The sequence below is a fragment of the Mastigoproctus giganteus genome, chromosome 3 (assembly GCF_048544385.1).
Source record: "Mastigoproctus giganteus isolate SK-2022 chromosome 3, ASM4854438v1, whole genome shotgun sequence".
Lineage (NCBI taxonomy): Eukaryota > Metazoa > Arthropoda > Arachnida > Uropygi > Thelyphonidae > Mastigoproctus > Mastigoproctus giganteus.
The window spans coordinates 60132538-60154112 of record NC_143577.1 but is presented as its reverse complement, the minus strand read 5'-3'; the positions used below and the strand labels follow the sequence as shown (position 1 = coordinate 60154112).

Here is a 21575-nt window from a genome sequence, read left to right as displayed (position 1 = left end):
GGATGCAGGGAATAACTTTGATATTATATATTTGGATCTTAGAAAGGCTTTTGATACTGTTGCGCATGGAAGACTGCTGCACAAATTGGAGAAGTGTGGCATTGGAGGCAAATTGCTGCTATGGATAAAGGGATGGTTGAGTGGCAGAAGACAGAGAGTGGTAATCAATGGACACTGCTCAACGTGGACTAATGTTATTAGTGGAGTTCCTCAGGGTTCAGTGTTGGGTCCATTGTTGTTTTCTGTATTTATAAATGATATTGATGATGGTGTATCAGGCTTAATGTCCAAGTTTGCAGATGATACCAAGGTTGGCAGGGTTGTTAAGGACACTACTGATACTATGCTGCTGCAACAGGATCTGGAAAGGTTGAGCAGATGGGCTGAGAGGTGGCAAATGAAGTTTAACATTGACAAATGTAAAGTACTACATATGGGAAACAGTAACCCCAGATCAACGTATCAACTCTGTGGTACTACGCTGACAGTGGTAGAGAATGAAAAGGACCTGGGGGTAATTGTGCAGGCAGATATGAAGTTCTCTGAGCAGTGCAAACGAGCTGCAAGAGTAGTTCATGGTGTCTTGTCAATGATATACAGGAATTTTTCAAGCAGGGACAGCGATGTGATTATTCCCTTGTATAAGGCATTGGTCAGGCCACACCTTGAGTACTGTATACAGGTCTGGAGGCCTCATTTCAGGAAGGATGTAGAGCTGCTGGAACGAGTACAGAGAAGGGCAACAAGATTGGTGAATGGAACAAAGGGTTGCTCTTACGGAGAAAGGCTTAAGTTTTGCAAATTACAGAGCCTGGAGACTAGGCATCGGCGAGGTGATCTGATAGAGGTGTATAAGGCTTTGAATGGCTTGAGCATGCTCAATGCCGATGGGATTCTTCCTCTTGCTCAGAATAATCACCTGAGAGGGCATAAATTCAAATTGAGGAAGGACGGATGTCGGATAGATGTGCGGAAATTTGCCTTTAGCCAGCGGGCAGTTGGTTTGTGGAATAGACTCCCATCGCTTGTTGTTGAAGTTGATAGCCTAAATAAATTTAAGGCTCAGCTGGACAGGTATTTCGAACGAACGGAGGGGTGAAATGGGAGTAGTGGGTTTTTTTTTTTTTTTTTTTTTTTTTTTGGCTGATGCTGAATAAGCTTGCTTTCTTGCATCATATGCCTCTGCTAATGCTAATGCTATAATCTCATTCCCAGTTATTTCACATATATGCTGTAATTCCCTTACCTCTTTTGAATTTTTCCGACTTTCATATTAGTATATTTTATATATTCACATAGAATCCGTATATTGAATTTTATTATACTAAATGAATTTTGAATTAATTAGAATTTTGATCAATTTAAACGTAATCATAATAATTAGATCCTCCGTCATAGTGCTCAAACATAATAGATTATAACCTCATACTTTACTCTTATTTTTGATGGTTCAAAAGTTTTAGCACCTACTTTGATGTTAAAGTAGCTCTTTTCATACTAAACGTTTATAAACATTACTTTAGTCTATCAGGCATGGGAAATGCGAGTTATCGTCCTCTTCTGCTAAACATTACATGTACCAAGTTATTTTTGGCCATTCTATGAGTCCAAGTTCAATTCCGATCAAAATTTCACTAATGGTATAAATCTTTAAACTGATGCAATCCGAGTAATTAAAAATACATGATCTAGGAACTCATTTAACCTTCTGGTGATCATAATAAAGTAACTATAATTTCCATGTTATTGATAACATTATTTCTTCTCCACTTCAACATTTGGCTATTCAAGATCATAAATATAGTTATGTATATAAGGGAAATAAAACCAGATACCATACATATGCTTATATTTCCATAATGTACACCAAATGTGCAAATGGAAAATCTTCTTGTAACGCAAACATGAAAGATACGTACGCTTCTTTTCATTTGAAAATTCTATTACCGCCATTTAAGTATACAGATTCCATTTTCAACATAGTACTCCTTCGTGTTAGCATATCTGTGATGTGCTTTTATACTTGACATTATAAAAGTACCATAAAGTGTACCATGTATGTAGCTCTTCGCGTATTGACAAGCTACAGAAATTATTGTAATAGCACAGACAAGTAATTGTCATGGATTTAAAAACCGTACATTTCTTTTTCTTTAGGACTTATTATTTAGCAGACAGCAAAGACTGACAAACATGTTCACTAACTTTCTGCATATTAATAACCAAAGTATTTAGCTTTCCTATATACGAGGGGCGTTTGGAAAGTTCGTGGCCTAAGTATATGAAGGGTTTATTTGAGGAATGAGGTAATACGTTACTTTTCAACATATTTCCTTTTATAAGTAACACACTTTTGCCACCGATTTCTTCAAGCTGCGGAGAGTTTTCTCTTTGTCCTCCAGGAATACATCCATTTCAGCAGTGACGCCACTTTCGGTGGGAAAAGTGATGCAAACTAGGTGTTTTTCTTTTTTTTTTAATTAGGAAATAGGTGAAAATCCGATAATGCTAGATGAATATGGGGAATGGTCCAAGATTTCAAAGCCGCACTTATTCACTATAGCCATGGTAGTGACAGACTCATGAGCAGGAACGTTGTTGTCCTGATTGAACATGACTCTTTGCTGTTTTTTTTCTCGTTGTTTGTCTTTGTATTCTCACTCATACGCCTTACAATATGCTCCTGTGACTGTCAGGCCTTTCTGAATGTAATATACTAGGAACACTCCATCAGATCCTTAAAAAAAAAGTATGCCTTCACCTTTCCAGCAGAAAGAATCGACTTGGCTTTCTTTGTGGGAGAGGAGAAAGAAGAGCTGTGTTTCCATTTTTTTGAACTGCTCCTTTTTTCTCTGGCTGAAAGTGATGGACCTATGATCACAATCCTTGTAAAGGTTTATGACCATGGGTCCATCAGTTTCAGCACTTTCATCTTATTCATCGTCACATCACTCATCTTATCTATGGTCCCAAACATTGCAAGGAAATTTGATGTTATCTGCTTAAAAACGATTCAAATATTCACTTAACAACGCTTGTGCGTTTTTATCTGCTCTCAACAACTTTGAGACCCATCGTGCTGAAAGAATTTCATAGCGAGCACCTCTGTTATTGTATGGTGCAACGTTCAGATGAGCTGCCCAAGACATTGGCAGTGTACTGAACTGTCGCTCGTCGATCACTCATCACCAGTTCATGCGCAATATTGACATCTGAAGTTTGAAAGTCTTCCATGCAGCGTGGGTCATCTTTTGGGCTCTGCCTCCCTCGTTAAATTCTGTTACCCACTTCTTAATCAAGGAATAGGAACGGCACCTCTCCCAATCTTGTAAACATATCCTTGTGAATTGCTTTTGGCATTAGTCCTTTTTTCCGAAAGGTCGTTCACACAATTTTGTAAACTTAAGTCCAGTAATTAATTTGTTTTTCGGCAAAGCTTTTGATACTGTTGCACATGGAAGACTGCTGTAAAAATTGGAGAGGTATGGCATTAAAGGTAAGTTGCTACAATTAATAAAGGGATGGTTGAGTGGGAGACGACAGAGTAGTAATCAATGAACACTGCTCTTCGTGTATAAATGTTATTCGTGGAGTTCCCCAGGGTTCGGGTCCAACAACAAAACAACAATGGGTCCATTGTTGTTTTATATATTTATCAATGATACTGATGAAGGCATATCAGGTTTAATGTCCAAGTTTGCAGATGATACAAAGGTTAGCAGGGTTTTTAATGACAGTATGCTACTCCAACTGGATCTTGAGAAGTGGCAACTGAAGTTTAACTTTGACGAATGCAAAGTACTGCAATATGGGTAGCAATAACCTTAGAGAAACATACCAACTGTGTGGTACTACACTCGGGGAAGTGGAAAGTGAAAAATACCTGGGAGTAATTGTGCAATCAAATATGATTCGTAACCGAATATGCCGACATCTGATTATCCGTCATATTTTTATCAATAATGCATGCTCGCATGGAAGTATTCTATATTTTAATCTCCAGACCGATCTAGAACGGTGGACTATGGCAATTTCAATACCTCCAATAGATTTCTCAAGTATTCTTTGATAGATGAAGATTTCTATTTAAAATAAATTTCGTAGGTATTCTTTTTCTTCTTCCTTCACTTTCTTTTTGAATTTACCTCGCAGCTGTATGGAATTAGTCTGCCAAGATGGTAATTTATTCTTTTTTTCTCTGCTGATCAGAACGGCAGAGATTGCGTGCATTTTTGTCTACTAATAAATAGTGCATATTTCCTTATATATTGCCTAGTGGAATCCAATCAGAGATAAGAGCAATAAAATATATTTAGCTTGCAATTCCTTAATTGCGTAGCGCAACACCAAAATTTTTAGAATTCGCGCTTTGTAATTTTTGTTTATTAATTTAAAAACCTTTTTTGTTTTGTAATTTAAATTAAAATGTGTAACTTAATCTGTTTTGTAAATTTTGTAAAAATTTGATTTACAATAAATAATTGTGATTATTACTAAACGATCGACATTATGGCAGAAGAAATCGAATAACGAGTATTTTGCAGGAGTGCAAGAGGGTGTGTGTTATGTTCTCTGGAAAATACATGCTAATTCGAATTCACTTTATGCTGATACGAATTCGAATCAGCGTGAAGTCAGAAATATATATGCATTCCTCTATAATTGACTGTCTTGTTTACATGGCTGCCGTAATAGAATTATTAACATGAATTTTGTTGTATGGTTAACACAGAGGACAAATAGCAGTTCTGCAATGTAGAATGCCTGCCTTTCGTATTTTAAGTTGGTTCCTCTTGTTCTCAATTTCAGGCTTACTGTTAGAATGCAAATTGAATCAAGCCAGTAAATTTGAACCATACTGTAGATTCTAAACTAAAATTTACATGCATGACCAATAAGGCGTCCAGGAATAAATATGATATTCTGAAAGTTCTTCTACGCGAAAACAGATGTTTAAATATAGGCCGTACTGCAGTAACTATTTTATTAAAAAGATAAACTGAAATATAAATGATCTTCTAGAAAATATATCCGGAAACATTAGTTATCTTCAATTCTATCTTGGTGCTCTTATCTTTAATCACTTGCAATGGAATAGATTACTTCTTTCTTTGATATATTGCTTGCAGTTTTTTGCTGTGTATTAAAACCACTCCAGATAAAGGCCAAATTTGATGATCAGTCAATAAATACTTCGAATATATATTTTCTTTAAGGCGCGGTACTCACACAAGAACACAAAAGAAATAAGAAATTTCTTAAGTCGCTCCAGCGTTCGAAGCACATTTCATTCTAGGCAAACAATACATTATTCACGAGGAAGGCTACACCGCAAAACGTCTGGACCACCGCATTCCACTAACACAGATGGATGTTTTTCCTTACTCGCAGCACGCAGATTCACTTGCTCGCAAAATTGGACATCAAGGTGGAAAACATTGTCACACAGAAACACTTTACTGCTCCTTCTTTATTCTTTCTTAGGGCGATTTCAGATGCTCTCGAGCTTCCCAGTTCCCACAGCTGCCTCCTTGATTCCATCTTGTTAGAGAAGAAAGGAATTTAGTAGTGTTTCGACAACTCCTCCCCTTGCTTTAAGTCTTTGGTCTCTAGGCAACAGATATCTAAAGTTCTGCACTTTATAATCAGAGAGAAGGAGGGTGGTTTCATGGACAATTCTTTTTTCCTCTCTTTACCAGCAAAGTCACGCCAAAAATTAATAGCAGATAGCAAAGACAAGTTTAACAACACACGTAAAATATTGCTGTACGCTTATATCGCGAGTGGAAACTAAAGACATTAACGACACGTGCATTTGATGGATGAACTGTGGATCTAAACATATATTATCGAAACCCCTTTCTATCGTTCTCGACATGACCGTTTTATCCATTTTATGGGACTTAACACTCTCCAGTATATCGATTTATTAGCATCGTTTTTGCGTTCATGGACTTATAATTCTTCTGTCTTGTTTATTCTGTTAAAAAGATATGGATGGTTTTTAACTCTGCAGTTGGGTGTATTGTTCTTAGATATACACTCATTTTTTACCAAAATGAATCCATGTGTGGAATGAAATTTCTGATCGGCTTTGAACTATTAATGATTTACGATTAAGTGACGCACATTAAAAAAGAAATTTCACGATGAAATAAAACAGATCCCAAATTTTCAAGACAGGATAAAACAGGGATAGCTGATTTGGTATCGCATAACACGCTTTTGAATTACTTCTCTAAGAAAAACATGATTTAAATTGTTAATATATGTATTTAATTATAGCTAGGATTATCGCCTTCTGTCATCACAGAATCTGACCTCATTTGACTATAATTCTGAAATTAAACTTATTACAAAGTGTGAAATGTTACCTACTTATTTATTGTGGTGTAATATTGCTTACTATAGCATTGTACTTAATTAAGTCCAGCCTGTCTTTAGCATTAACGTTCACAGCAGCGTTTAGTGACAGTTCTGAACGAGATAATAGACGATCAGTGGTTTCTTAGATTAAGACCACCTAATGTGTAAATCGAACCGGGAAATAGTTTTTGTATTATTAGAATATATGGTGCTGTTTGGGACATGACTAAATTATACTTTACTCTGAAAATACAATATATAAAGAACTAAATTATGCGAGCAACTTATGAAACCTATATGCCAATGCTATACGCTGTTATTCAAAATATCCGGGAATCCACGAAATATTAATTAATGAACATTTAAATTTGTAGTTCGGAAAGAACTAAATATGCTTTTGATAATCATAATCTGAACTATTTCTCATATTTAATAATCAAACCATATTATGCAAAATTGGAAAGGGAGAGTAGACAATGACTATGCAGTGAATATCAGGAAATATCAACGGTACACCATGCTGCCATTCACTAGCAGTGGGCAAAAGATAATAGGCATGTATGCAAGATGGACTGGCCTATTATTAACTCGAACCTACATTGCAGAAAACGTGCTCGAGTATAATAATACATCCTGGAACTGCATTCCAGGAGCAGGTTATAGGATGGAACCAAAGATAACGCTATTGATCACATAATGTAATGTCTATTAACGTGTCGGATGACGAAAGGAGCGATTGCAATCTTGATCAGCGGCAGATGTGTGTGACTAAAATCATTATACGCCATTTCAAACTGCAGTTGAGTGTGCGCCGATGACTATATAAGAAGTGGTAGAAGAACATCTTGATCTAACCGTGAAAAACCATCCGACAAATAGATTTATAGTGAACACATGAGTACTACGTTTTCAGCATACCTTTGACATTTATCAAGTACCATACAAAAATAAAGGCAGCCGCTCAGTTTTATTCAAGAAAGCTGAAGAGAATTTCACTGTACAGGTTATGCAGAAATATATTCTAAATTTCATTTCCTAAACTTTCCAAGAAATATCTATATGGAACTCCTATAAACATCTCAGCCAAACTGAAGGAAAACTAGTACTAATTATAAGTGGAAATCAGCTCTTCTACAGATGAATGCTTCCAAAATAATTTTTCATATTTTAGGCGAAGTCTTATTCATATTTATGAACTGTTCCCAACATAAGAAACACAGCAGCATCACTTTCAAGCAACCTTTCCTTTCAAGTGAAGATGTCAAAATGTCAGGCTTTTTGATCAATTGCTTAGCAAGGAAATAAATGTTAGATGGAAATGTATTTCTGAGTTGCACACTGGACATTACAGCAGCAGCTATGTTTACAAAGGAGTGCAGTGCATTTCAATGAAAAGGAACAGAAGGCGACCGCATTTCATGGAATTTGGAAACCAGAGGTTAGGTTTGAGGGAAAGATTCGTAAGCACATATTGATTTCACAAGATACAGAAAATAAAATCGATAGTTAAAAGACATGAAGAGATCTCTGGATACTATAATTGTAATCTGAAAGACGGAAGTTGCAAACAAAATAAATAGTTTTATTTTTCTGTGACTTTTTTCCAAGAATTGTATAAAAATAAAGAACGGATTCGTATCCTTCAGAAACATTTCTTTGTTACAGTTCCAACATAAATAAAGGACTCTATACGTATGCCACCTTTGTTTTTTTCAATGCATAAGGTTTTCCGCAGTACCGCGTCTTCTCTGTATAGGACAAAAACTCTGCTGAAGCCAGTGCTGCGATTGATGTGGGTTTATGAGAGTATCGTTGGATTATATTGCTGTGTTGGAGGCTGGTCACTTCGCTAACAGGAAGCAGCGATCACTTGAAAAGCGGCTTCCTAGTACCAATTCCTGCCGCAGGGTGGCAGGCTACTCTAGCGGAATGTCCCACCAATTGGCCCAACGGTAGGAGAAGCTTTTATAAATGCAAAAGAATAGAACAGAGTGAACGCGAAAAGACTGAAGAAGAGTCAAATGATGAGGGTTGGAAGGAAGAGGATACATCCAGGAAAGGAATACTGGCAGATTCCTCACATCAGTGCCGTAATGGTGGCCCCAGACCGTTGTCGAAATAAGGCCGCCGTACAAAAAAAATTATCTCGCCCCCACAACATGCAGGACCTATAGTCATGCGTACTGTACGGCAAGTTGAACAGCTGTCCTAGCCCAAGGGGTTAGCACATTCCTCACAGCAGTCCACTGTGTCAGCACACGGAGCCCAAAAGCCAGTGGAGAAGACGGTACTGTGGAGAACCAAGATGACAAGAGGTTCTTCTGGGTGTAGATGGCAAAATTCGCAAAGGGTACTGTCTCCTTCGCTTGTTGAAGATACCCGCTGTGAAACCAAAGAATTCTTCGACGCTTTCTCTCCTTTATAAGTTTTCATATCTAAGAATAATTGTTCCACAGGTAAGATCGAAAACCTATCTGAGGTCCTAATAATTTGGGAAGCTATACAGCACAATGAGTGCTGTCTTGCTTCACCTCAGTAGCAAGAGGGTGAGGGGGGGGGGTGGATCGGTGAAACTGCATTTTATTGATGGGGCAAGCCGGCCCTCTGATCATGAACGTGGTATTGACTCCGGGAAAGAACAAGTGTCCGTCTGTTCCTTCTGCAAAGTACGCTTCCTGGGTGAAGTTTCTTTTTACAGAGCCGTAGTCGGACGTATTTCATCAGGTTTACCAAATGTCGTTGATTGGTGTCTTCATCCGAAATCGCTGTTGTTTGGGGTCAGAATTCTCAGTGATGGAGACGCCAATAATGGTGGTGGTCATATTCTACTTGATATAATAGTAAAACCAGCGAGGGCTACACGGAGATGGAGATTATCCATGATGACCTCTGATCAGCGGTCAGAGGTCATCATGGATAAACCACTAAACTTCTCACCGCTGGTCTATCAGTTTCTACTGCCGACCGCCGGTGGAAACTGTCCAATAGGCACCTGATACTTTTCTACAGACAGCACTTGTTCCAGTTGCCTATAGATGGCAACTTTGTTTATTCTGGGTGCGCAGGCACCATCCCAGTTAGTTATTATGGGGATGAAGCCAGTCTTTTAGAGAAAGCTCCTGGTCATTCAATTTAGGTTTCGTTCCTTTTTGACCCTGGATATCATTGCCACTTATTTCTTGTATCAATAACCCTATATATCATTGTTATATATTCTTCTTTTCTTTGAGGTACTTTATGCATACAACAGGAATGAGAGCCAGTCTCCAGTACATGGGATTCTGCTGTAATCCCCATGTACTTGAGCAGAAGTTTAGCAAGAGAATCCAGCTTAACAGTAGGAGGCTATTTCTGTTAAGGGAGATCTTAAGAACCAGTAAAGGACTGTTGTCAGTCGAAATTTGTACTTCATATGTCTTGCCAAAACTTTATCATTATTTGCAGAAAATGCTCATTATTCTCTGTATACTGAAAATAATATTTTCATTCTCCCTACTCTTCACTCTCCATCGGTTTGCTAAACCGTTGATATAAGAGACGTTATCCATCAGATAGAAGACCAGATTTCCTCTGAGAGGAATTATTATTTGGCTAGGCTACTAGCAGAGAACAAAAAATTGCAGAATATTTAGACTGTTTCAATGGTCAGAGATCATCGCCCAGAGTTATTTTTCCTATTATTGATACTAAAACATCATAGAAAATTGCGCCTAATAAAACAAAATGCTATCTTCTACTGAAAAACGAAATAACACCAAAGATGAAAAAATAATGTGGATATTCGTGAAGTATATTTGTATAACCCGTTTTAGGCATTCAGACAGTTATAACATCACGTGAATCTATGTAGGTGCCAGAAGAATACATGAATTTAAATATTTTGAACGAATCTTATGAATGTAAACTAACCTTTTAACGGATGGTATCCATTCGCCTCCTCTTCAAACTGTGTAACAAATCATCAGTAAAGATGGCGGCGGATAACAGGCATATGGTGATTTCTCAGAGCAGTCAGAGTATTTCTAATATAATTAAATTTCAAACGTTTGGAAATTTCGGAAATTAGAACATATTCTCCTTTCAGCTGACGCCAAATTAAGACGGCTACATAACCTACTGTAAATGCTTCAAATAAAATGCAACAAATAGAACACACACAGAATATCTTCTTCCATTAACTGATCCGTTTTCCATATGCTTAATTTACATAAAATGTTTACGTCAAAAATCTTACTGAAAATGTTAAATCTTCCATAAACAAAAGTAAAATCTGGCCCCTCCAATGGGGGTTTTAGATTGTTTATGGAAGTAAAAAAAAAACAAAAAAAAAAACTGAATTATATGCGCGGTCAGCCTGCCAATGTAGCTTTAAGAAAAATCCACAATAGGTATATTCAAGTTTTTTTTTTTTTTTCAGCGCAGGAAAAAGTGTGTATAGGGCAAATGAGTAATGCCCATATTCAGTAATAACTTCAGACATCAACAGGATAATTTTTATAACAACGCTAAATGTTCCACATTGAAATAGTTGAAGAAAAAAAGCTTACAATCAAAGTATGAATAATAAAAATAAAATAACCTCTCAGATGGAACCAGAATGGTTTGTTGATACTATTCTTGCTATGTAAATATATTAAGAGCAGGAATTATTTAATATTAATACTTCAGATTTTCACTAAAAAAAAAACTTCCGTGTGTTCCGGGATACTTTTACAAGCTGTTCCAACGTACTAAACCCCACCGTAGATTTTATATCTGTGTTCAGACTATAGTTAGCTAATTAAATCTCTTCCAAGGTCTTCCGCAGTACTCGTTTATTAATTATGCAAGCCTTTTTGCGTGATAAACATAACTTCAGTAGATATTTACTCGGCTGCAGGTTTTGGAATGACCTACTAATACACATTTTTCATCATACATGATGTACTTTTGATGCAACAAAGAATCCTCATTCTGCGGCGACGCTATCTTGGGTTCTACATATGGAGGTAATCCTGAAAATTGATCTTTACGACTCTCTGCTGATAATTTATATGCTGCGCATGACTTTTGCGCAGGTTACCGTGACTCGACATGCAAACAACTCACCATAACTACATAGTTTTCAACCGCTCCCTCCATATTGTCTCGTAAATTATACATATCGTGTATATATGTATTTTTAAGGTTATTTTATCTTTTTTGTTAAAACTTTTCCTTTATATGACATGGATAACTTCTGAAATGCACTACGTGTCAAAGGTTTTCTACTACATTCGCCATTCATTCTTATAAACCCGGTTTCTTTAGATCATAATTCATAGTTTATTTTTTGGCACCTCACATCTGCTTATATGATAATCCATAATTCTTTCTCATCTTAAGCATCCTTAATTCCTTACCCTCTTCTCTGTAAGTTACCTCCGAATTTTTTTCCAAATTCGGACCATATTAAGTAGAATTAAACTTCAATTAGCAACACAGCTTGGTTCTGATTATTAATCGTTCTACCTACTTGTAAATTATCAGTTACTAAGATGTTATCGAGATAACAATGTTGTTCCGGCTAAGAATTCTTGAAATAAGAGGATTTAAAAAACGCCAAGCAACGCAGGATTCATTTTTGCAAAGACCTAAAGAACACTGCACTTGAGGATACTTGTTTTAGAGAAGTTAGTGAATCGGTTTTCCAGTGTTTGGATTTCAACTAATAATCGGAAATTTCATGAAAATTGCGAAGGAATATAACAAGGAAAGAAAGTTTACTGGTATTTGTTACTAAAGATATACTAAAGCAGTACAAGGGCAGCTGGTTGTCTCATAAAAGGAATATTGCTTGCACTATCACAAATATAGCTTCGGTCAGTGGCCAACATATAAGCGCTTATCAGTCTGTTATTCGATTCAAGATAACTTCGGGTAATAGCACCTTTAAAAAATAAGACGACAATTTAGGTTTGAAACTTTGGACTCTTTTTATAGCTTCTAGTATCCCTATCTAGAATCCAGACTGAGTAACTTGATATTAAGTGTCTAAAATATAGTTAATCTGAAATTGAGTGCAGGGGTTAAGCGGATGGCCGTTTAGCCTTTTGAGCATCATAAAGTGTAGTACAGATTAAAAGAACCGACCAATGCAGTAAATCCCTTTTCCTTTGCGTTTAATTCCTTCAACAATCCATTATGGCAAAAGGAGGGGAGAATTTTGTTTGTGTTACGTGAAATAGGATGCGCGTAGATCCTCGTGTTCTGCAAACATTTAACAATGCAACCAGTTTCCTTGGCAACCAGACTCTTAGCAAACATCAGTAACTAAGAAAGACTGCTCTAACACTCACCGTCTAGAGTTATTGGCAGTTTGTAAGAAAGATTACATTTTCTGATAAAAATTCACTCGAATGGCAGATTTCCTTCTCTTATTTATTCCTTTATTGGAGAATTCGAGATTCAAATTTTTTAAAATGTTCAGAGAAATTCTCTAAATGTCATTGCATAGAAGTTTTATACAGTTTTGTCGATTTTGAAAATATCTGAAATTTGAACTGACTGTTAGTTTCTTTCCTTATATTATTCCTTCGTAATTTTCATGAAATTTCTGATTATTAACAGAAATCCAAACAGGCGGTGGAAAAACGATTCACCAGCTTTCCAAAAGCAGGTTTGATAGATTTTCAATCTTCTCAAAAGTGAATTTTGCGTTGTGAATTACGCGCATCAATCAATCTTCTCAAAAGTGAATTACGCGCATCCTATTTCACGTAACACAAACAAAATTCCTTTTCCTTTATTCACCTACTAAAATCTGGTCGATAAATCATCCAGAATTATAACTAATCCTTAAACTTTATAGGATGTGAGCCCTTATTTGCAAACCTTGTTATCATCTGACCACACCACATCATATTTTGAAACAGCAAAGAACTGAAACAAAGGGGGAAGTGCAGCTGAACGAACCCAGCTACGGTAAAAGCTTCCCTTCTAAGGAAGATTAGTAGACACCTATTCTATAAAATTTTAAATGTAATCAGCCAGGTAACATTCTTGTCCGATCAATGTACCCAGGCAGATAACATTCTGGCTCTCCTAAATTAGATGTTTTAAATAAGGATTTCGTTAATTAATATCAAAAGATGCTTCCATCTTTTGTAAAATAATATTGTCTAGTTCAGTTCATTTAGAGAAGGAATAAAAAGGTTTGTCCAAGTTGAAGGGCTTAATTTATGAATAATTGCGCAGAGAAAAATTCTGAAAAATGTTACTTGAGTCGACATTCAATTAATTGAAGCTTCTCTTCAATACTTTCATTTTGCTAACAAGGTAGAATCTGGACTTATTTTCGCTCTGTTATTTCCCTCCAAATAACGCAAAACTGTGGTTATAAATTTTAAAGGCCATAAACTCCGATATCTATGAGTAGCTATCTTCCAAGGTGATAAATAAACTTTTTTGAACTTAACTTTCAGTTAAGTTCAATACAAGTGTGAACAGATTAGTAATTAATGGTGAAGTATGAATGATTGAAAAAAAAGCAATGTATAGTAAATTTCATTTCTGTCACCAAATATGAGCGTTTCGATTTTCGCGCTTATCCACTTCTAGCGCTATTAATATAGCAAATGCCATGCTTAGTTTTATTTATCACATTCCTAATGATAATCATAGTGTAGATTGATTATTTGAATTGTCCCTTTCTTTTCCTTTATTCACCTACTAAAATCTGAATTTTGTTTTTCAATTTAGGATTTCACGTTAGACTTTTACTTTCGACAAGCCTGGAACGACGATCGTCTTTCCTTTACACCCCGACCTGGGTTTGAAAGCCTTACAGTAGGTGCTGAAGTTGCAGACAGAATATGGGTACCCGACACGTTCTTTGTGAACGAGAAAAGTGCATACTTCCACAAAGCCACAACACAAAACACATTCTTGAGGATTGGAGCTGGCGGAGAAGTATTCAGAAGTATCAGGTAAGGATCATCTAAAAGCCACGTAAGAGGTGCTTCTCTGTCCGTAAGAGGTAGCAGAAAAGTGGTGACAGAAAGACAGTGGGCATCTCAGTTTGCAAAGATCAATAATACAATTAAATAAATGAAATATTTTCGCGGTTATTCAATCCTTAAACATCCCAAAGATTTATTCAAATACTGTCTTAAAAAAAACGAAAAGTACCTCTTTAGTGCGGCAAATTTATTATTGTTTATTTGGATAGTTATAATGCTAAAATAATGACTTAAAGAATATTCGTTTTCAATTCTTTGAATTTTTATTTAAGACCAATTTTAAATTACAACAATATGCCAAAGGAAATCATTAAATAATCTAGCTAATTATTTGAGAGTTTATATCCCTAATATTCTAATTTATACTCAGCTCTATTAATCAAATAGTTGTGTAAGATATTATAATAAATTAAACCACAGGTTGTTCTTGACGTCGGCAGACTTCCCTCAGGTTTGTAATTAATTTTTTTATGCATTGAATTTCATTTGAACTGAATATAAACTTTTCAACATGGCATAGAATAAAGGTACGAGAGTGGTTCAAATATGAATTTGAATGTCTTTATAGAACTTAATTGGCACAAATTGTAATAATATCAAAAATATTATTACTTCTTCAGTTAGTTCTCTTATCTAAATACTTCTGATATCTTTCGGCTAACTTCCGATGCCAGTTACCAAAAAGCTTAATTTTTAACGAAACTAGAATCGCACAGCTTCGATAATTTCCTTGTTAAATTTGAAAAATTTAACTATTTTTACGATCTAAACAAATGATAATTAGCTGGTGCTAAATCTAGACTGGGTGGTGAAACAGAAACCACTTCCTACTTCTGAGGGATCTGAAGTAGGAAGTAGAAACCACTTCCTACTTCAGATCCCTCAGAGTACTTATTGTTATTGCTGCTGTATGAGGCCAGGCATTATCATGATGAAAAAAATGTCTTTGGCTTATTGGTTTTGGCTTATTTCACACGAGATGAGTAAGGATCAGTTTTTGTACTTCAGAAACCCTAGCCATTTATTTTCACACCACATAAAGCTTAGTCAAGAGATAAATACTTATCACAATCAAAAGTGTATAAGTGTTAAAACTTCGACTGATTTCACGTTTTCCCCAAACAAACATTTATAACAGCTCTGGGCAGAAAAAAAGCTTGCATTTCCCTTTCAGACCCGATGATGTGTACTTATTAACTTAGTCTTGCTCTGTCAGCTATAGCTAAAGGTTGCCATCCCCCAATGGTAACACCATAGTTGCTTAGTCACCCTACGTTTCTTAAAAAGCCCTCAATAGAAACACCATTCTAATTGATATTGGAACCACCCATGTAGTATATACATATGTGAAAGTCGACCAATTTCAGGAAAATGAGTTGATTAATAATATTACTTGGATAAAATATATCATTTTTGTATAGTTTTACTCCTTTTCATATTTTATGAAATATATGAGCCCTATAACTACCAGGAAGAGCTTTAATTGAATCAATAACGTGCTCTGAAAAAGGACGCGAACTATTTTAGCTGTTTTCTAACACCTACTTATACTATACTGTTGATTTAAATATAAATAAAATCAAAATTTGCATATCTTTCAGTACTCTTCCTGTTTTATATTTAATGATAGAAAATATGTTTTCACGATTATTGTGATTATTTATCGTACTGTGCGTTTATGTCAGTCCAACAAATTACCTCCCCCCTTCATTACTGATATGTGTAAAATAATTAAGATTTTATTTTTAATTTTTTTAAAATTATTTCTAAGAAAATGCCACTTATTTCATTAGCATTGCTTAAATAATTACTTGCAATAAAGAAAAAAAAATCTGTAACCGATAAGAATTGTTACAGCCTTTGAGCAAAACTGTCTAGTGTATCCAGTCTTTAATTTGATTTTTGGTATTTCTATTATGAAACATTGTCACACTGTTAAAAGAATGATTGTGTATCCCACCTTTTCCTTTTTTTTATATTCCACTGGGTATAAACTTCAAATTTATGAAGGGTTAATTGCATTTCGTAAAACACATTTACAAGAACATCTTCGCATCGATATGTCCAAACCTGGGCAACTTTACGTCCTTCAAAGAAAGGAAATGTATTCCAAGAGCCGCTGGGATTTAAAGAAAATGAAACTTCATTAATTTAAAAACAGTAATTTGTCTCTTTTATTAGCAGAATGCCCGCAAGATCCATTATTTCTATCATTTTATAGAAGAAGGAAAATAATTCTATCATAGGTAATCAGAGTAGGGAATATCGGAATCACAAGAAATTATTCTTTAGCTCTTCCATTTCTTTAATGGATGTTGGATAATTAAAAGTTTTAATTTCTTCAAGCCATGAGATTAAAGTTGTTTCTTAATTATTACGAAAACGTTTTGAATGTCATGAATGCCAACGGAAGTTGTTGATCAACATAATCCTGAAAGTGCTTATAGTCTGGGTATAACTCATCTGAGAATTATCTTAAAATTTTCTCTTTTTAACGAATTTGATGAAATTAATTAGAGAATTGATACGTTTTAATTTTCTCCCTCTTCCCTGCTGTGTAATTATTTTTTCAGTATTTGAAACGGTGTACCGTATACATCGAAATATAGCTCTAGTTGCAAAACGAGTCATGAAGCAGTTATAATCTTTACTACTACAACTGCTGTGTCTTAAGAAAATTCTTTGTTTTTGATATATTTTTGATCATACCGATATGTACAAGAGGGCAACTTCAGCCTGAAATTGTTCAGCCTGAAAAAATACAAGTCAAAACAACTGGCAATCAAAATTTACTAGTTGTATACAGAATCCTACAAGAGGAATATTTAAAAAAATACTTGTATAAACGTAAAATATATAATAAATAACAATTCGGATAACCAAATATATATATATATATATATATATATATATATAATGAAATATCACGTTTACTTAAAAGAATTTGTAACCTATTTGTTAATTAAGCTTTACTCTGTTAGTATAATATAAATATAAGCGGTTTATCAATTTTATAACTTTTCTTTTAAACAAGTTTTGATGTCTTAAACATCGGTAGGACGGTTTATAGAAAACGCTGAGCACATCGTTTAAATCCTGACCTTTGATTCTGTTATGACATACATACATTTATAAGAAAGTCAAATTAAAACCCTCCACTTTTTTCTAATGCAGTAATAATATTTCTAATAAGCCTTATTACCTGCCATATCATATTATGGCCAAGCACAGAAACGCGTGTAACCTTTGGTTAAAGTGCCATAATTTTCTTAATGGAAGAAACGACTGCTGAACACTGACGCTGTGTTTCGTGCTTTTCCGTAATCCAGGGTTCCCAAAATAAACGGCCGCACATAAGAGATTTTTCGCCGCTTAACGATCATGTTCGCTTGTGAAATTCGTTTAGTTTTGGTGTGTTTCGTAATGTCGACGATATCCAAAGTTTGGCCATCGTTTTCAAAGAAATGCAAAAGAATAATGAATCTCGAGAAAAATGGCTCCTCCGTATGCATAATAGCCATCTGTGTGGAAGCATACACGCCATTTCCACATTTTATGTACTCTGATTTACAGTAGAGCTTAAGTAATCATATTTTGCCAGTTACTTGCATTAATTGCGTTCATGAACCGAAAATTCATTACATTGATGCAGTAATTAGGAACCATTAATTTATGGCGTGTTTCTTACATATTTTTTTATTTGGGACAACCAGCGGTAGAGTTTTGAGTATTATTATAAACTCAGTACTTTTTGACTACAAATAATTATAAAATAGGAGCTATTCGTCTCAGCCTAGACTCCAGTAACTTCCGGCAACGGTTTTGTTGTTCGTTTGTTTGGGGATTTATTAGGCGCATCGGTATCTGTGGCCATAGTACGCCAAAAGGATTTGGTTAACTCGTGCACCCGATGAGACACTTTGCAGTTCCTGTAGGGTCGGGAAATTCTGGATCCCTGGATGCGAGAAATTCTGGATCCCTTTCGATCTCCCACATGGAATAAAGTCCACTGATTGTGCAGAAAAAGGCAAAGAAGTAGGCCCATTATGTTGCTTGAACTATTTGATATGATTAGGGCAAGTAGCACAGTATTACCTTATGGGAAATGTCACCTGAGGGGCAAGCGGCTATCAAGGGTGCATTTCTATCATAAAGTTGTTTGAATACCATCAAGCGTACAAGCGGAGGTCAATGGAACCAACTACCCAAAAAAAAGATGCTGCTATTAGCCTTTAGTGTTGGATTTATGAATCCAACGTTATACTATATTTTATATATACCTATAGCGTATTGTGTTCATCGAGGTGAATATAATATTTTAGATTCTGTTGTGAAAAATTCTCCTAAAAGTTCTTTCATCTCCGTTATAATTTTCATTCTTTTTTACTCTAAACCTTCGCAGTTACACATCGCGGATGGCTCTTCTGTATCGAGTAGCAGAGGCCTGATTCGATTCTAATTGCAGACTGAAGGAGAGAAATGCTCCCTTTCGGGAGGAGATGGCTTTTAATGATTGTTTTCACTTTTACAGAATACTCGAGATTTAGGCATTGAAAGAACCTTCTGAGGTCAGGGATACAATAAGTATTGAATCTATCGAGTACTGACCACAATGTATTCAAAATTCCGTTTATTAAATGATGTAAATACATTATAAAAGCGATAGTAAAAATCAAGTTGTGGACACTACAACTGAAAACTATATAAATAAAATAAAATATATTTACAGTTAACACATTACAATCAGCTAAATTAAAATATACATGATAACTTGCGAAATGGATACTGGCTTTATCAGTCAGAAATTTGTCTGACAGGCTTTTCAACAACAGTAGAATTTTACATGATTACTGGATTGGACGTACACACCATGTCATGTGATGTATGCTTCATCCTCATAAAATTCAGGCGTTCTAATCCTGAATATGATAAAAGAAGACGAAGGGATGTTTTTAATTTATATTTTCTGCGCGTTACAGATTTTTATCCTTTTGCATACTGCAACTTGTTTATATATCATTGTCACATAAGAGTAATTTCATAATTTTAATCCTCTAAACATGCACAACGATCAGAGAATAAATCCATATGTGCATTATACATGGTAAAGACAAAGATGGCTTCAAATTTCTCATAGGAATCGATTCTGAACTATTTGTTCCTTTTTTCTTAGGAACAATGAAACGATTACTGCTGATATAACTGTTTATTTTGGCTCTTATTGATCCAGTTACAGTTGCAAAACCATCAGCTCTGGGGCCCCACCCATAATGCCATCGGCTTCCTGCGTTATCTTTAATAACAATGCCGAACCAGTTGTGGGTTCTCTGACTCCTCGGGTCCTATCGCTAGAATTCCGGGCTGCCCACAAGTGATCTTTAGCAACCAGCCGCAGGGTTTCTGACTTCTCGCCTCCCCCAAATGGCCAACCTAGCGGCATGGCAGTTTCACCATTGTCTAGTTGTTTTGTATTAAATGGTACTGTTCAATTGTTATTATTAACTAAATGCGTATATTGGGTGTCCGCTCTATTCTATAGTCCATATTCTGTCCCCCCCCTCTCTCTCTCTCTCTCAGGCTAATGGGGGAACCCTGGGGTCCACCACAACAACACATGGCATAACCTCTCTCTGTTATTAGCCTTTAGTGTTGGATTTATGAATCCAGCACTAAAGGATTAGCTCCAAATTCGCACGCTCTCAAATCAAATTTTTAAAACAATGATGAATTTAGACACTGTGTAGAATTTTCGAAAATTGATAATAGCATTCGTCAAACGGTGGAACCCGAAAATATATAAAATAGCTGCAAAGACATAAACAAGTATTTTAGCCTAACAGAAAATTCCAAGACCATAATAGCAAATAAGGCGTAATTTCAATCATTTCAATAAAAGAAATTGATTAAAATTATTCGCTGCAGAAACTTCTTAAATAAAAGGGAAATGTAAATGGAAAAGTGAACTTAAATTTCATATACTTCGTTTTTCGTTCTAATAGAAAGGTACCGGGAAAATTCAAAACTAATCTGAGAGAAATTATTGCCGAAATAAAACTACTTTATTTCAACATTTAGGCAAATCCCTTATATTTTTGAAAGCAAGCCTTTAAGTATATTTTTAAACAAATTCACCAAACGTGCTTGAAAAATATTAGCCTGGTTCAACTGTACAAAGTAAAATTCATGTTAATCCTAAATCAATTTTCTAGAAAAAGTACGTAGGAGGCCCTTTCCAAACGGATTAACTCTTTATGACAACAAATCGCTATTATTAAATACAGCGTTTTTAAGCTGCTTATTCAAAAGAAAACTTGTCTTAAGACAGAAATAACTTTCAGTAAGAAATATTTCTTGTAATGCAGGTACCTGATAACCAGGTAGCTATATTACAGTAGAATATATGAATATATAATAAAAAGCCGTACCATTAAAAAAAAAATAAATAATAATAATCTGATTTTTCAATAAGAAGAGGAATTTATTTGCAATAAGACGCAGGGATCAAAGCGTGGAATTTCATTTTTAAAATAAAGTTATTTGCAGATATTAGCATATTTAATGATTGGAGAGCCAGGATAAATATAAGTCAAATATCATAATTTGATATAGAGTACGACTCATTTTGATTGTGCAGTCGGGCATCTCCAGGAACAGTGGGATACAGAATAGATCTTTCGAGAAGAAATTTTCTTGTGTTAAATTGTCTATATAGACTATGAAAAAATTTCAGAATTTGTGATTGAATAACAAAAGTTTCGTGTACCGATAGAAATCCGTCAAAATGTTTATCGTTAATATGTTATACTGTATTATCATGCTACCCCAAGCAGCTCACTGAAATAAGATTGCTATTGCCTGTTTACTGTAGGGCAAGTGAGTTACTTTGTAGTTGCTGAATTATTTTTTTGTCAGAATAAATATAGCATTTCTAATACAGATATCGGAGGTTGCAATTGCTTAATATTTCAGCGGATGTCAAAGATCATTTAAAGAAAATTTAAATTTGTTATTAAGATATTCTTAGATATTACTCGTCTAAATTATTGTATGTTTCAGATAAGACTTTTAGACAAACTAAAGAGAATTCAGTCTTTTTAGTATGAAAAATAATATATATTTAAGATCCATTTTATCTTATATTTTCCAACTCTTATTCTATATGTAGACAAAAGTTTAATAAACTGCGGTCTCTCTCTCTCTCGCGCGCAATGGTGTTGTGAGCATCAAAAT

General features: G+C 35.2%; 1 protein-coding gene across 5 annotated transcripts in view; it reads left to right on the top strand.

The window, feature by feature from the left end:
- Nucleotides 1-21575, top strand: part of LOC150088045 (gamma-aminobutyric acid receptor subunit beta-like) — an 863205-nt gene that overhangs the window by 237754 nt on the left and 603876 nt on the right. For all 5 annotated transcript variants that reach the window (XM_090369305.1, XM_090369303.1, XM_090369307.1 and 2 more), the window contains exon 4: nt 14086-14312. In XM_090369305.1, the coding sequence (XP_090225431.1) occupies nt 14086-14312 (227 nt within the window). The remainder of the gene's footprint in view (nt 1-14085; nt 14313-21575) is intronic.